The sequence below is a fragment of the Ornithodoros turicata genome, chromosome 8, assembly GCF_037126465.1.
Source record: "Ornithodoros turicata isolate Travis chromosome 8, ASM3712646v1, whole genome shotgun sequence".
Lineage (NCBI taxonomy): Eukaryota > Metazoa > Arthropoda > Arachnida > Ixodida > Argasidae > Ornithodoros > Ornithodoros turicata.
This window is the reverse complement of record NC_088208.1, coordinates 7,467,777-7,485,393: the sequence shown is the minus strand read 5'-3', so window position 1 is coordinate 7,485,393 and position 17,617 is coordinate 7,467,777. Positions and strand designations below refer to the sequence as shown.

The 17,617-nt window shown below is 42.9% G+C and overlaps 1 protein-coding gene across 1 annotated transcript in view; it reads right to left on the bottom strand.

The window, feature by feature from the left end:
* Nucleotides 1-17,368, bottom strand: part of LOC135366438 (insulin receptor substrate 1-like) — a 42,213-nt gene extending 24,845 nt beyond the window's left edge. Inside the window, exons 1-5 of the mRNA XM_064599138.1 lie at nucleotides 17,178-17,368; nucleotides 11,765-11,840; nucleotides 7,116-7,238; nucleotides 3,781-4,096; nucleotides 2,032-2,180 (exon numbers count right to left, since the gene is read on the bottom strand). Coding sequence (XP_064455208.1) covers nucleotides 2,032-2,180; nucleotides 3,781-4,096; nucleotides 7,116-7,214 — 564 coding nt within the window. The 5' untranslated portion in view covers nucleotides 7,215-7,238; nucleotides 11,765-11,840; nucleotides 17,178-17,368. The remainder of the gene's footprint in view (nucleotides 1-2,031; nucleotides 2,181-3,780; nucleotides 4,097-7,115; nucleotides 7,239-11,764; nucleotides 11,841-17,177) is intronic.
* Between the last annotated feature and the right edge of the window lie 249 nt (nucleotides 17,369-17,617).

Genomic DNA, 17,617 nt, shown 5'->3' with positions numbered 1-17,617 from the left:
GCGGGCCAATTTGCCGCGTAAAGATCGGGTTCTACCCCCGAAGTGGCAACCTAGAATTTGGGGTGGAAATTCGGGGAAGGATCGGGTTAAACCTTAAAGCTTCAGGCCCTAACGATTATGCAGAGGAATACCCGGATTCCGAGGTGTTCACGCCACCAGGTGATCGTGGCATACGTAGATGTCGTTTTGTAGAAGTTCCGCACCACGACTGGGAGCGTTTGAGACGCAGGCGCAGTTCACACGCAAAAAAAAAATAAACAAAGAGAGAAGTGTTGAACAGTCGCCAGACACCCCTGACAACCCTGCAAGTGGTCTGACGTCACTTACATCCTTCGCTCACACCAACTTTGCACCAAGCTAGTCCGACAGTGGTCAAGGTCGTCTGCCTTTGACGTCACAGCCAGTTTTCTCCATCGTGCCGGTTGGCATCGTGGCAGTGGCCTTTTTTTGAGCCGTGGTTTTTAATTAATACTAGGGGTGTGCAAATCCAAATATTTTAAGTCGAATCGAATCAAATGGGGGAAAAAAAATTCTGAATACCGATTCGAATATCCAATATTAGTGCAAAATTTACAATATGTGACTTTCGCACTAAAAGTTTCCATTTTGTGGCCCATGGCTTTAGTGTAATTTTTCTGGCATTAACTGTCACAAGAGAGATGTGCAATTCTTCTGCTAAAAGCCCCTACACTTTAATTTTACATGAGAGTGCTTCCTGCTTTCCAGGTGAGCGTACACTTACTGGAGTACTGGAGTGGTTACCTTCATTTCAAAATTTTATGTCAGGCAGTAGCATGTTACACGGATGAGGCTGTAATTGCTCCAGACAACCACAGGCAATTTGTGAAACAAACGAATTGGCATCCTGCCTCAGCTTTGCCATGAACACCTTTTAGTTTCTTTGCACTAGGAAGTTGCACTACTGAAATTTTAGACGTAAAGGACATCTTTAAGACACCCTTCTTGTTCGTGGGCTGTAGTCATTATTAGAGAGTCATAACTTTTTAATGGCAACCTCACAGACGTCAAATCAAAGTCCCCCGTCGGCACCACTAAACTGCATGTGGGAGGGGCGCCACCCCTTCCACAGACGATGTTGTACACAACTAACTTTAGACAGATAACTTTAACAGATAACTTTTAACAGATAACTTTATCTTAAACTAAACACCGTCCCGCCTGTGTTGGTCCTGCAGCAAGGGCAATTTCGTAAAGCAGGCTTCACCTCATGCACAGAAGAATCAGGTGAAGCCCACTTTCCGGTTGTGTCGTTCATATTCGCGGAATAGTCGAATATTCGAATATTGGATATTCGATTCGCGAATCGAATAGTTCGAGCGTTTGATATTCGGTTCGAATTCGAGAACTCGAATATTCGCACACCCCTAATTAATACCTCCGCTGTTCTAACCTATGTTTGAGTCACGACCTACTAGATTATAACGACCATGTCACAATCAGCAAACCCTATGAGGAGCCTGTCCGCACGATCCGCCAGGGGCGCTACTGACGCGCCCTGGCAGACTGGCGCACGATTGGACGATGGAAATTTGAATTCTGAACTTGCAGAAGCGTATGTACGACAACCATAGCAGACGACAGCGATAGCTCCTATGAAAACGCGTAGAATGATGATAATAATCAACCTCAGAATGAAACATTTGTGGAAGTCCACCGCTTGTACAGAAATACTAAGGTAAGCTGAAGTACAAAATATTGTAGAAGTTGAGGAAGCAATAACTGGGACGATCAGAAGCGCCACCGCTACCTTCCAAACATGCGGCGCATAGAAGGGGTGCGCCTGACATGGTCGTTATAATCTAGTAGGTCGTGGTTTGAGTTCATAGTCCACGTGGTGAACAGATTAAAGGCCAGGAATGCATATACACATGCTTGTAGAGGTTTCTGAAATCTCCTTTATGGGCCCTTTAATGTTACTCGCTGGAAACGACATTCAATTTCACAGGTTTGGAATCAATGGCGGGGGCATTACATTACGAACTTCAAATGTGAAGGGCTACTTTTACATACAGGGAACTCCAGGGCTTCGGGCTCTTCTTGGTCAGAGGGCATCTTGACTAGGCTGAGAGACTTTGCTGTAAGGCACAGCCGATGGGCGCCCAAGATGTTGCGGCTACTCCCTAATCCTTTAGGCTTGATGTTCACCTGCCATACATGTTCTGTGCACAAAACGACAAGGATGAGCCGACGTTTTACGACGCATGAATGTCTATGCCATCGGTGCAAAAAGGTGGGGCTCACTGGTACATAACCAAAAGCAGAAACAGCACAAACGTAAGATATACAGGATGTCTCAGTTAAATCCCCGGGCTAAATAATTCGTGAACCGGCGTACCAATCGAAGAATTTTTTTTTAATGAGCATCTATCCGATACCGCTTACAAGCTGCACACCGTGTGAATGAGTGGGAGGCGCTCATTATTCATAAAAATTCAAATGTGCTTCGTAAAAAAACAACTTCTAAAGCAGGGCGCTGTCAGCATTAAATGGGTACTACCTGTTTTGGGACCTTCAGTGGACACCTTTTAGAGATCTTTTGGACACCTTTTAGAGATCTTTTGGACACCTTTTAGAGATCTTTTGGACACCTTTCTTATTTTTGTCGTGGCTCGTGGCGGTGAAGTGCACAAGGACACTCTTCCGCTCCCATGTCCACCAATGAATTATTACATTCTTTTGCACTTTGACGTTACCAGCCGCGAGAAAAATATGTAAACCGAAACCAATTAATTACTGCAACAAATGACCAGCTTCGCTGGCAGATTTTTCTCTAAAAGGTGTCCACTGAAGGCCCCAAAAGAGGTAGTATTCATTTTAATGCCGACGGCACCCTGCTTTCGAAGTCATGTTTTTTCACGAAACTCACTTGGATTTTTATATAAATAATGAACAGCTCCAGCTCATTCACAATGTGCGCAGGCGGTATCGGACAGATACTTGTAAAAAAAGAAAGTTCTTCAATTGGTGCGCTGGTTCGCAAATTATTTAGCCTGGGGATCTAACTGAGACGCACAGTATACAGGTGCGTGATAAAACAATTTCATCAGCAGGGTACAAATATTCTGAGGAAAATTAATATTTCCAATCGAATGATGGCTGTTGAAGAAAAGCCACTAGCCTATCTTCAAGTATGAAGCTGGGCATTGTGAGACTCGTGTTGTGTTTGTCCTTCTGTGTCAACTGCCTCATCCACTAATACATAATACTTTCAACAGTGAATTATTCTAAATTAGATTTAGTTTCACATACTGATGTGACTATAATCTGACTCCAAATAAAAGACCCCACTGCATGCTGATCCATTGAAGCAACATATACTTCCACAAGACCAGCTGAAAAGTCAGCAGGAACACCAGCAGCTCCAAATTTGATATAGAAACAGCTAAAAAAAGAATGTAGAAAAGCCCTCAGAGGAACAGCGCATATACGCTTGTTAACAAATGGGCTGGTCGGTACACACTGTACTGAAGCGGCGGTAATTAATGGGGGAAGAAAACTCGGTAGAAAACTCGGTAGAAAACTCGGTAGAAAACTCGGTAGAAAACTCGGTAGAAAACTCGGTAGAAAACTCGGTAGAAAACTCGGAAGACAATGTGTAGTCCAATTTGTGTCTTCCAAGACTTTGTCCTCCTTTGATTACCGCCGCTTCAGTACAAGGACAGCGCATCACTGTAAAAGCACAGGCACCGACTACAGAGAACATGGGGTGGGGCTTGGGGCGTCTGGTCAGTGGGATTCCTGTCGCACACATCGCCTTACCAAATAGGGGTTTAGGCCTGGCCTCTGCATCATCCAGACAGCCCCCGTGCTGTAGGCGCAGGAGTTCTACGAGCCATGACTCTCTCTCTTCCTCGCTTTCAGCCACCAGGGCAAGTGTGTCGTCCCGCGTGTGCAGGGCTAGTACATGTCGCTGCTTGGCGTCTGCCCTGCGGTTGATGTTGAAGCACGTCCGGAGCTCCACACTGCGTTTTGGCAGCACTCCGCACTTCCACTTCTTTTCGCTGTCATAGCACTCCAGCCTCGCAGGCCCCGCCGCTGACTCTCGGCGCATGACGAAAAACTTTTTCCTCATTGTCTGCAACGGTAGAATGCTTGGTTTCACCAATGCCGGTTATCTTTGAATCGAGATCAAAGGTTGCTAAAACTTGAAGTTAAAACTCCATTCTTTTTCTTGCAAATGTTAGCTGGTGACGAAACGTTAGCTGTCATTGAAACGTTCATCACGTACGTGATGACCGTTTCAGTGACAATAACTCGCTTTAACGAAGCAGAGTTAAGCATTAAATTCAAGTTAAGGGACCGCTGATCTCGGTCGATGTTAATCAGCGTTGGTGGCTAATCGGCGTTGGCCTTAGAAATGGGCACCAGCTGAAGAAGAATGCAGCCTTGGTATGGCATTGGCATGACCAGAGCACCATATAAGCCTCATTTACATGAACTCGACAGGAGCGTGTCAGGTTGACTAGCAGGTTGAGTCAAACCAGACCCAAGACTGTTTACATAACACCCCGTGTTTTCAAATTTTATGATTTCTTGAAAATCGGGGATAAAAATCGGGTTTTATTCTAGAAGCTGTAAAACAGGGAAAAATCGGGTGATATCGGGTGGAAAAGTAGATTTTCGGGTAGGAAAACAAAAACAAGAGTGCTTCTCGCATTTTAGATTGACAGAAGGTGCGGAGCAGCTGTGCTGGCAGAGGTGGGCACCCTCACGAGGGCGCGCGAGAGTGAGGGTTTCCTCACCCTCACCTCACAATATTTGAGGTGAGGTGAGGGCCAGTTTTTCTGGTGATGTTTGAGGTGAGGTGAGGAAAATCTTTTATTTTTTATTTTTGAGGTGAGGTGAGGAAAATTTCAATAATTCTAGGTGAGGTGAGGAAATTTTTCAAAAAACATTGAGGTGAGATGAGGTGAGGAAAACTTTATGAACGCGTACTTTGTGAAACTTTTTCCGCGCGTACACGGGATATATTTCCTTCTTTTTGCAGCTTGCATCTCTCACCTGTGCGGGGACTGTCCTCCTCTCCCACCGGTGATACGCGCAACTTTTACGCGTATAACAATCGTTCCACGGAGTGTTTTCTGTGATTGATTAGGTCAAATCTGCCAGCTAAAAAAAAACGTTACATTGACTAAGCAATTTCACGAGTTCATTGGCAGTCACTCAAAGCAAACGCGACTTTACTGATGAAGATTCTTCAAACCCTGCGAATGTCACATCGAATACACAAATAGCTTGAAAAAATTGAGGTGAGGTGAGGAAAATCTCGAAAAAAAATTGAGGTGAGGTGAGATGAGGAAAAGTCCCAGAACTCCTTTGAGGTGAGGTGAGGAAAAAATTTCAAATTTTTTTTGAGGGGAGGTGAGGTGAGGAAAATTTTTCTCCCAGAAAACTGAGGTGAGCGCGAGGCTCGTGAGGACAAACGCCCACCTCTGGTGCTGAGTGTTCGATGCTTAGCGTCCTGCAGTACTGGTGGCTAAATTGGCACTTTTCCCAAGTTCATTTTCGGGTTTTACCGTAAGTGATGATGACGCAAATTGGGTGTAAAAATAGGCTTTACCCTAAAACGAAGGGCCCCAACTAGCTCCAACCAGAAACGATCGCAGTGGTGCACAGCGAGTCGAGCAGCCAGCGTAGCCCCAGCGTGTTGAATTGAGCCAACCTACCCCATTGTTCCCATTAAATTAGGCCACAAAAATTCGAGAGTATTTCAAGGACTTTCTAAGGCCTGAGACATTATTTTGTCTGTGATGTAAAACACAGTCCAAGACCAGGGCTTCAATATTTCATAAAAATATCTATAATCCACAGGTACCACATGAGAGAGTGCACAGGGGCGTTCACAAATGTGACTGATGACTCCTGAACGTTAAAGATCGTAGGACAGAAAGGAAAATGCAGGGTGCCTTTAATTTGCTGTTGAGAAGAGTGCTGACTCCTGTGGTGTCAAAAGTATAGTTATGACTCAGGGTAAGCGGAATTATTTGCAGTAGTGGCTCCATGAGCACGAGATGCTAAATCAAGGGTTGTGAGGGACTGTGAGAAATACCAGGACTTTAGAGACATTGAGAACGTCAATTTCAAATACGAGTGTAATTGAGGGTTTCAAGGACCAATGAGAACCATGTATAGCTCTGGTCAACCTTAATTAACCAACACTAGAAAAAAATTCTCATTTCTCAGCACGATAGCAGCCACCCTTGGAGCACTGGGGGAATGTTAAGTGAACAAAATGCGTGCGTTAAACTAACAGAATAATTTTGTTCAATTAAGATTTCGTCGTGGCCCCAAGGGTTGCTGTAATTGCGCTTGGGAACGAGACCACGTTTTTTTTTCCAGTGTTATTATTAAGGTTGACCGGGGCTGTACCCCATGCCAACGGGTTAACTCAACTCGACGCAACGTGGGGTCAACGCGACCCGACCTGCTTCTTTCGAGTCCACGTAAACGCGGCTATAGTGAGATAGACAGTGAGACACACCCGCGCACCTGTCAGCCCATGTCGCAGAGCGTGAAACTGAAAAGTGGCCCTCTTCCATTTGTGCAAATTTATCAGTATGGTCCCAGTCAACAGCACCATTTTAGCAGAAGGGTTATTCCACACCAAGTAAAAGCAAAAACATTGATTTTAATTATGAAGATCGGGGAAACGTGCGCACAGTAGGGAAATCCATCCAGTTTAGAATTACAATGCCTACTTTGTACCTCTCTGAAGAAGTTTATCAGGGCCTCAAAATCATAAAATGCAAACCCAACAAAGCACAAAAGGTACGACTTCGTTCAATATATTGAATACTATTTAAAACACATCAAAACTATTAAAAAGCATTCCACACCACCGGCCCATTGTGACATCGAGATATGAACTAATTGTACAAAGGTCATGTACTGGAGGGCACACGTTGCCCTAGGAAGTGACGTCAGAGTAGTATGCATTACTGTTCCAAAGTAACCTGGGAACTTGAAGTTCATTTTCATAACACGGTTCCATTTTTTTTTTACACAGTAACTTCACTCGTAACGATTCCCCTTCACTGCGTAATTTCCCCATTTCTCTACCTGGCACTGACAATCGATCAGTCCAAATCAGTTACCTTTAGCTTCTTGAGGTAGCCAACCTTGTGGATATCTGGTGCCTGTTCTATCAGGCCCACATATCCGTTAGTTTTGCTCTCTTTAGCTCGACTTCCCATCGCTCAATCTGGATCCATTCACCTCTGCAAAACAAAATGTTCAACAATTTCCTAAATTTTGTAAAAAATGTACAAGGAACAGAGTCAATAGCAGCAGGATGCCATTTTCCTACATTTGGGCCCAGTAACACCTGCATGGAAACATGGTGCATGGTGTTGGTGGTACTTGTTACATACACTACACCATTTTCATATTGGCACCATACAAATAACACTCACAGCTTGCTTTGCAACTTCTAGGCCTGGTTTCACCAAAACACCAATTAACATTTGAACCGAGATCAACAGTCCCTCAACTTGAATTTAATGCTTAACTCTGCTTCATTAAAGGGAGTTATTCTAACTGAAACATTCATCACATCATCAACTAACATTTGTAAAAAAAGACCTGAGTGTTAGCTTCAGGTTTTGTTGAAACCGTTGATCTCGGTTCAAAGTCAACCAGTGTGGGTGAAACTGGGCCCTAGTCACTTAAAAATCTGTCAATGTGAAGAAAAAAGGGCAAAGATAGTAAAGTTCGGTGGATATGTGAAAATGTGACATCTGATCTGCTTTGGCAATGTGAATGTGCACACTGTCATGCACCACAAAACAGGTCACTATATTTGCATTCCTTCCTTTCAGCCTTAAAGCAACACCCTGGATCCAAAGTAAAGCAAAACAAATGCTGTCAGATGGTTTCTTATGGTGCAAAATATTTTGAGTAAATTTATAACTAACTTCTAAAGGCAGAACTTGAATTGCTACGATGTCAGATTTAGTATGGTAGCTTCTGGCTTTGATTCTGACGAGCCATGATTCGCTTCTTGAGCACATAATCTGTTCTAATGTTATGAATTACTTGGAGCACAATAATATCCTGTGCAGTTACCAGCACGGATTACGCAAGAACAATTCGGGTATTACCCAGCTATTTGAATTTTCTGTAGACCTCCATAACAGCTTACATGCTTCCAAACCGATGCTGTGTTCATTGACTTTCGCAAGGCCTTTGACAAGGTATCTCATCAAGGTGTACTACATAAGTTAAAAACTCTTAAAATCAACATTCAAACTGTTGCCTGGGTAGGGGCATTCCTAACTGGTCGTACTCAGAGCATTATTCTTGATAACAAAACTTCTTCCTGTGTTACTGTAGAATCAAGTGTACCACACGGTTCAGTTCCAGGTCCAATTTTATTTTTACTACTCATCAATGACTTGCCTCACTATGTATCCTCTAAAATGAGATTACACACTGTTGACAACTGTCACATACAGTTGAACCTCTCAATAACGAACGTCGATTTAACGAAATTTTCTGTTTAACGAAGAATTTCCACCGCTTGTCCGCGTCCCCGTAGACGCCAATGCATCTTTGCGCTCGATTTAACGAAATACATTCGTTCGGTCACCTCCATTTAACGAAGTCTCTGGCCGATGAAAGCCTTCTGCACATGTCTTTCCCCTTCACCACAAAGAGGAGGAGGAGGAGGAGGAGGAGGAGGAGGAGGAGGAGGAGGAGGAGGAGGAGAAGCCTTCCCCTCCCTATTGTCCAGTGATGGTCAGTAGTTAACTACATGTAGTTAAACTACCTGATTGTAGTTAAAAAGTAGTTATCAACCACTTGCAGAAATGTAGTGGCAACTACTAGTTAAACTACCATTTCGAGGAGTTAACTACAGTAGTTAGGTTACTGCAGGTACCAACTACTTCCGATAGTGCCGCAAGCTTTACTGTGCTTCCGACTTTTACCTTGAGCTGCTTGTTTGATGAGAACGGAGGTGCAGAGCAATTGTGCCGTGCACGCGTTCTAAATCTTCACTTTTATCGCTGCTTGTGATTAATATTTAGGTGTCCAAGAACACTATAGAATGGGATTGGTGTTGATGGACAACGTTAAGTAGTTAGAGATGTAGTTAAAATACATTGCAGTAGTTAAAGAAGTAGTTTTAACTACCTTCCCTGAAAAATAGTTGAACTACTAGTTAAACTACTCCATTGCAAAGTAGTTAGTAGTTATAGTTAAACTACTGTGGAAGTAGTTAGTGGCCATCACTGCTATTGTACTCATGCGAGTTTTCGCAAAGTCTAACTTGTTTTTGTTAATGCCGATGACAGTAGGTTGCGGTTTTGTGCTGTTTTTTTCACTTCTTTTTGTTCGCGCCGCTGACGGTGGTAAAATGGGCATGATGCCGCCACCGTTCAAAGTTCCATCTACAACGTCTACGTGGTATGTACCTATTTCTCGTTCTTTTTCGGTATTCAACGGCGGTGTACTCTCGTTCTTTCCGGACGTCATGAGTGCATGTGAACCAACCAAGAAACGTCAATACGCGAGCGCGCAGGAGGAAGCAGTAGAGGTCATGAGTTATGAAAGTTATGAACACTCAGAGCGACATTGTGCACAAATTGCGTACTACCTAGCATTATGCGATGAATAACGCTAGATATTTTGTGCCCTTCTTAGCCTGATACCTGTTTTATGACAAACGGCATTTTGCGGTTCGCGTGGCGCAGGTAGTGGCGGCGGCCATCTTTGTTTCACTAGGCGTGTTCCATTTACTGAATTTCTCTATTTAATGAAACAAAGAGCCAGCATTTACAAATTCGTTACAGAGAGGTTCAACTGTATATAGAAATGTAAGTCGCCCCGAGGACAGTCTATTGTTGAAAGCAGATCTGAATAATATAAGCGGATGATGTGCGGACTGGAAAATGGAAATTAATATATCTAAAACCAGACACGTCTCATTTGCAACAAAGAAAAACCCAGTTACAAACAGTTACACTCTAGATGGCAACCTTATAGAGAAAACTGCTTCCTCTATAAATACCTGGGAGTCACATTTACGAGTGATTTCTCGTGGAACATTTACACTGATGGAACGTTAAATGTAACAAATGGAACGTTAAATTCTATTACAGCCAAGGCCAACTCTAAGTTAGGTTTTCTTAGACGACATCTTTACTTAGTATCACCAGAGGTTAAACGTTTAGCATATACAGCACTTGTCCGCCCTTGTTTAGAGTATGCCACCATCATCTGGAACCCTCATCCAAGGTACCTCATCAACCAAATTGAAATGATCCAAAACAGAGCCGTAAGATTTGTAGTTCGTGATTACTCTAGGAGGACAAGTGTGAGCGACCTCAAAAGCAGACTCAGAATTATCACATTTACATGTACGAAGGAAAGCTGACCGGCTTTGTTTTTTCTACAAACTACTTAAACTGGAAAATCAGACTTCAGGGTCCCACTCCCTTGTGAGCATAAACACACCATTCTATCGCACAAGACTCTCCACGCAACTCAGCGTGCCCGTGGCCTTAACTAATCGCTTCCGTTTCTCTCCATTGGTATCGGCAATCTCGAACTGGAATGCCCTCCCCGAAACAATAAGATGTCAAACTGATGTGGTGTGCTGTAGCAGAGAACGTGAAATTCATATTGTTACAGCACTGGATTTCATATAACTATAGGAGTGTTTTGCTGTGCCAGGCATATTCTTTTTACTTTTCTTGCCCTTTTCTTTCATGTTTTCATAGAAACATACAAGTGTGTGTTTTGAAATTGCTTCATTTGTTTGCTACGTATCCCCCTTACGTAATACCCTGTGAGGGGTGCTTCAGGTATTAAAAATGAAATGAAATGAAATTATTCATGCTGTGATTCAAGACAAACAGCATTCAAGACACTTTTACAATATCGCAAAATATGTTTTCAACCAGCTTAATCTGAATCTCACACCTTCGTAAACTCTGTCAAGATGTGGGGGCTGATGCAAAACAAAAACCGGATGCGAGTATGCCACACACTTTTCTTGCTTATCTCAAAAGCTACGACGCTCTGCAGGATGAAATCATGCATTTGGCACCCACGGGTAACTTACATTTGAATACAACTCTTTATGCAGAATCAGTCAACAGCTCCCAACTGTCCCAATAACACTTTCGCTCTACAGCTCAGGACTGCCAGGCAAATAGCTTTCGACGAAGAACGAAGTATCGCGACACATTCCAAATATTCTCTTACATGCACATGAGGCAAGTGATAAGGAGTCTAGCGTGTCTTTCCCACTGTTGCGCTCCGGGATGCAATTCAGGCTCACAGCAGAAGCCTTCCAAGGATCTCACGTGGCCAGTAATGTTCTTTGCTAGCGCCTCACCCATATATCACACCAGCATATCAACAGTTGGATCTCCTATATTTAGGGAGTGACTTTTTCGGGTTAAACCCGATTTCTCCCCGAATTCCAGTCACTATGAAATCCTCAAGTGACGAAGTTTCCACTGAAGACGAACAAAGGTCGCCACGTGCAACACATTTAAGAATGGGTCACTTACGTTCCAGCAATACACCCATGTGTGTCAACACTGTCTTATGCCTTTGGGGATTACCCCTGGAAGGTCACAATCCCGCAGAAAACAACAACAACAACAAAAAAAAAGGGAGATTAGGAAAGGACTTAATAGACAAGGGGAGAAACAATCCACCATGCAGCATGTATACAGAACAATCTTGTCAAACAGAATCAGCGAACGTTAGATAATGGAGAGCATCGACGTACCAAAGCTCAACTATAGCTGTGGAGACAGCACCGCCTGCAAGTACACCGAGTTTTCCGTGGCATCTTCGAGCAGCACCTGTAAAAATTTTTGTTATAATACAGTTTTCATGACAAGGAGCGTAGCATGGTCAAGACACAAACGAATTGGTCACCCACTTAGTGTAGTGTTCCGGTACTAATCTTCTGCTATAACAGCCAATGGAGATTATATATTTCTGGGCATTCCGTGCTGCTTTTTGAAATACGTACAACATGGTTAAAAAAAGAATATGAAGAAAGTAAACAAGGATGAAGCACAATGTAAGCCATCATTTTGATACGACTGTGATCTGCAGCAATGTAATCCATCTGACCAATAAAGAAAAAAAAAAGGAAAATGTAAAAATGAAAGCACGTGTGTATTTCAGAGTGTTCATCATATTGAAAGATGGAAGAACATCAATTGTCTCACGTTCATCATGTAATGCAATAACACATTGTGATATAAAATGATTATTAATTGCCAATGAGGGAAACAACATAAAAAAGCATAGAACCCTGCATTGGGAGAACTGAAATGACAACTGACCAAGTCATTGTGCTACCAGTTGCAGTGTCATAATTTGTGCGTGTCTTTGCACTCCATTCGTTTTACATAATCATAGAAGCATCGATACTTTTTCAACATTTCAATCCTCTCAACAATAAATTTGCTTCAACAAATATGCTCTTTAACAGCACAACAATCCTTTTTGGTAAAATGTCAGACTAGGACTCTTGGTACTGCATCCCACTAAAAGCGCTAAAATGAGGGCAAGACGACGAAAACACACAGATAATGCTATCTGTGTGCAACAACAACAACGTTATTGCGAGATGATGAATGGGGGCACTATCTGTGTGTTTTCGTTTTCTTGTTGTCATTTTAGCGCTTTTAGTAGGGTGCATTTTCGATACTCTTTTGTGATTTTTTTGTCTGGAGTCCAAGTTTGGGTACTTGATGGGAAAGTACTTGTAAAAAAGTACTTTAGGTACGGTACAAAGTAGACGATTTAAAATGTACTTAACGTAAAGTACAAGTACACAGAAATGTACTTAAAGTATTACTTGAGTACTTGTAGGAAGGGAGTCGCCTCAGGACAGAAGCCGCCGATATTTCGAACGCAGATTGTTCTTCTTCTGGGCCTCAGGAGGTAAGCAACTCGTCCTCTCTTCCGCCCAGAAGAAGAACAGTCTCTGTTCAAAATATCGGCGGCTTCTGTCCTGAGGCAACTCCCTTCCTACATCTCTACCGGTTCGCTGGATTTCTACCCATCTACTTGAGTACTTGGTACTTCAAGTACTGCCCACCACTGAACCTGAACACCGCTCCAGCCTGCAAAGAACACTGCACCCTGGCAGCTGAACCAAACCGAACCCGAAAAATTTTTTGCTTGTCCTGAGTCGAAAAAAAATTAATACGGTTACCGGTTCCGGAATCGGTTCAGAGGTGAAATCACTGTACTACTGACAAACCTTTTTTTGACTCCACCGAAACCGTTATTTGCACACCTTTCTCTTACAACCGTGTTTTTTGTGAGCATAAGCTCGCTGTCATGCAACATAATTACTGCCCATGAACTGGTTAAACCAGGACCGAAAAAAGTAATGGTTCCAATCCCTGTAAATGTCCCGACCGCTGAAGTTTTTTTTTTCTCTGTGTGTGCGGGGGGGGGGGGGTTCTCCCTGAGACAAACCCGAACCAAACCATTACGCCTGAACCCGAACCGGACCGAAAAAAATGTCGGTTCTGATCCCTGGTAACAGGGCCCACCTAACAGTCCCTTATCTGATTCTGTACTGTACCAAATCGTCTATCAAATAAATAAATAAAGAAAGAACAGAAATAAATAAAATGACACTGTAGTTTCAAAGTCGACTGGAATGGACGTGACCGCCCCTTTAAAGGGGGCACGTGGCACTTGGAAAGGTTAAAAAAAAAGGCCCAAAACTTGATTTTTTTTTCAAAAGCAGCTTTAGTGCATAGTTTGTTAGGTGAACTATTAATTCCCAAAGAATTTTGTAAAACAATCCTAAAATAACAATAAAAACAATATTTGCATTTGGAGGACTGCACCAAGACCCAGACTTTTCCTCGAACTTCGAATGGGGGACTTCTCGGTTTGTGTTTTTCAGCCCATCTGACCGGTATTACCTGTTTCTCTCCACCGTTACTGGAGTAATTCTGAAGTGTCTCGTACCATTGTTCCTAAATAAATTCCCTAGGTGAGTGAGGCTGTTTTGATCGCTTGGAATTTAGAGGGCAATTTGTCGTGCTCAGGAAAAGGACACCAACCAGCCCAACAATTTTCAAACTTTCAAGTTTTGAGTGCCTGCTGCAAAGAAATTTGACATGTAAAAAGAATAATGATAAAACCCCGTTCATGATACTTTCCTAATATTCTGACGATTATCAATCAAATTCCTTATTTCTTGTAACATTTTGCTGTAATGAAGCTATTTCAAACTTGATGCCAGATTTGGAATCAGCGTGTCAAAAATAGTTATGACTGCAAAGTTTCATTAAGATGTCTTAAAAAAATGTTGTTTTCAGTTTTAAGTGCCTCATCTGCCCATTGGGCAGAGTGCGTGCGAGAAATCTATGATGAATATCATCTTCCTCAACGGGCACCATTACGAAATGCCCATTGTGACGCTATATTTCCCAGGCTGCTTTTCGAAAGCAGACTGGCAACCCCATGGGCTTGGAACCTTGTCAGGCCTAATGACCATTTGCTCCATAGTCCATCAGTGTACACTGTGAATAAATTCAATTCAATTAAAATTTGTCCCAAAGTGAACTTTTATTGCCCTTGCACATTCCAAAGTGTTCTGAGGGAGTAGTGGATGAAACAGCTTAGTATAACATAAATTCAGCAAAAATATTTGAGAACGGAACTTGTACCCTTCAAATTAAATTAATTTCATGCACCAAAAGAACTACTTGATGGTGCTTGCACTTTGGATTGAAGCAGGAAAACCTAATTCTAAAACTATTGCGGATTTGCAAATTTTTGCGTCTGCCTATGTCCAGTTTTTAGATATGCTAAAATTATATTGTAACAGTGCCCACTCTGAAACTTTCTACTGTTTCGATATCGGTCAACCAGTTCTCCACAGGGCTCAGAAGACACCCTTTGATAGCAGAAGATTCCCATACTCAGGTATGGCTGCAGCGGTGCAGCCATTTGGAGAAGCTTTTGATGAACTTGTTCTGTGATCAGATTTTTGAGAAATTTTGTGATAATACCCAACAACAAATTTTTATGCATGCTACACTTTCAACATAATTGTTGCATTTTTCATGAAAGGGAAATAAACATTTTTTATTCCACTTCACAATGCGCTCAGATATTTTTACAGGTCATTTTTCGCTTTCAAACATTCAAGTGAATTTCATCTTCTCGTTCATGATCTTTCTCATCCTATGCGATGTCACAGAAAGCAAAATCTCTTAGGTCACCCACATTGCAACTTGCAGCTGTGGTTTAGATAAAGTGCATGCAATAGGGCATGACAAAAAAAAAGAAAAGCTCTGTGACCCACAGAGTAGCATGCACCTGCCATATGAACTCCAGCATGAATCAGGCCAGAAAAAATCGAAGCAGTACAAAGTTTGAAGTAACAGAAACAAGATTTTCCCGAATGTAACCTGTTGGTGACTAGCTCGAATTAGTTACAAAATTGGTTGGCAAACTCCGTCTTAGAATGTCACAATATTTTATCGTACTTGACATATCGCAGTTTAACTCAAAGCATTCCATTCATGCACATGAGTGATGTACGACTGCAAGGACAAAGAGTGAAACGCAGTCCCCACTTTGTGAGGTTCATTTAGCCCCGTGTGTTTAGTCCATTAGTCCAGAAAGGGCCTAATTTTTGTGGCAATTCATTTAGACCAAAAAAGTACTAAATTTGCTCACAGTGTAAATCGCCTAATTTCAGCTAGCTCACAGCCTTTGCAATGCTCCTATGGGTGCTACATGGTGCGGCACATTCCATGGGCCATAATTTAAATTTCTGGCACAGTTGGTAATTTGATCAAGTGTGAATCATTATGTGACCTGGTTACTGAATTTCTTTTTCTAACGGTTCAGCTAAAAATAATGGTTTTTCAGTTCTGGTTCCGGTTCGACTCTCTGCTTACAAACGCAAGACCTGTAGCAGAATGCCTCCAACTGTTATCATTTTTTATTGTTTCTTTATAGGAAAAATATTGATAACACATTTCCTCAAGGATAAAAAATATGTTGAGACAACCAGACACCTCGACTGTCAACTAGCAAAGATTTATTACAACAAATTCAAGCGTGGGAACGTTCGATGGAATAAAGGACGTGAAAAAAATTAAGCATGAGGATGAAAGGACAGATTTACAGCAAAGTTTCCTATTTCGTTTCATACAATCCGATTTTTTTTTTTTTTCTTTGCCAACGTGTTTTCCCACGTAGCTGACGACTGCGAACCGAAGTGCTTGGGGAGCAAACAGAAGAGTTATTTAAAGACGGCGAATTACACAAAAAGACCAGCGCGCCGATTTGTGTGTTCGTTTGGGATGGAAATACTATTCACACAGAATAACAAGCTCACGGGTGGTCTGATACGTCGCAACGTCTTGCGCGCCCTCTGTACCTCACTCCTGAAAAATCGTAGCAGACACAAAAAACACAACGTACGTAAGAGCAGACAGCTATCAAGTTAGTCGAGAACATATCAATCGTGAAGTCGCGGATGTCGTGCACAACTGCAACGACACGTTCACCCAAATGAAATAGTTTTTACCACCGCGCACGCTATACTTCTGAAAGCAACTTGATGTCCACATCGAATCTCATAACTGGGAGGTCGATTACCCCGCAGTGCATTTCCGGGTCCATTTCTTAATCTTCGCTTATCCGATCCGGAGCTCAACAGCCGCCTCACTGCCAACTGCAGCATTATGATCCCATTCCGAGTTCCGGTTATTTTCGCTACACACTGACCAACATGAAATCGGCAGAAGTGAAATGGTATGCCGTTACGCGATACGTGGTCACCACTATCTGATTTGGCGGTGCATCTTCAGACGACAGCTAACATTCCGAAGCTAAGTGGTGTAGTATATTAATCGAGTAGGCCATATCATTGACCTCCCACAGGAATTTGGTCTCGCGACCGTTCCTCATACGATGCAGCGATAGTAATGGCGTGTGTCACGTGGTAATGAAAAACAGTTTGCCCTATGTGGCACGAGTGTGAGCTATTCCAGCGTGGAATCGTGCAATGAAACGTGAAGTTCTCCAGCACTGACACTGTCACGCGAGTAATCGCGAGCGAAACAGAGGCACTGCCGCTTTCCTATCCGACGATGAGAGAAGTGACCATGTTTCACAGCGAAAGCAAGGGAAACACTTACTATTTGTTCGCGTCGCCTCGTTCCCGTCAGATCAGACCTCACAACGACACCACACGATTGCCGATGCAGTGGAAATACACAGGCAAAACAGTTATAGGCCTTACGGAAAGCAAAGCCAAAGCCAGCAATGATGAGCAGAGGAGTTCACGTATGTTTACGTTTTCGTTCTCTGAGAAGGCGCTTGGTGGCGTATGCTCCGCGGCGGCGGCGGCGAACGAGAGCAAAACAGAAAGGGCGTAGGTCATGTTGTCGTTCTGCTGTCACACTCTCTCTCAGTTTTAAGAGGCGGTGACGCAGCGCCATGGGTTATTAGTTGCGCAGGTAGTAAACAAGTGTGCCCGTTCGTCGTTATACACCCACGCGGGGATGCCATTTCCTGCTTTCTACGTGCAGACGGTGGAATTTTGTAGCATTCACTGATTCCACTTTTGACGTGGTGG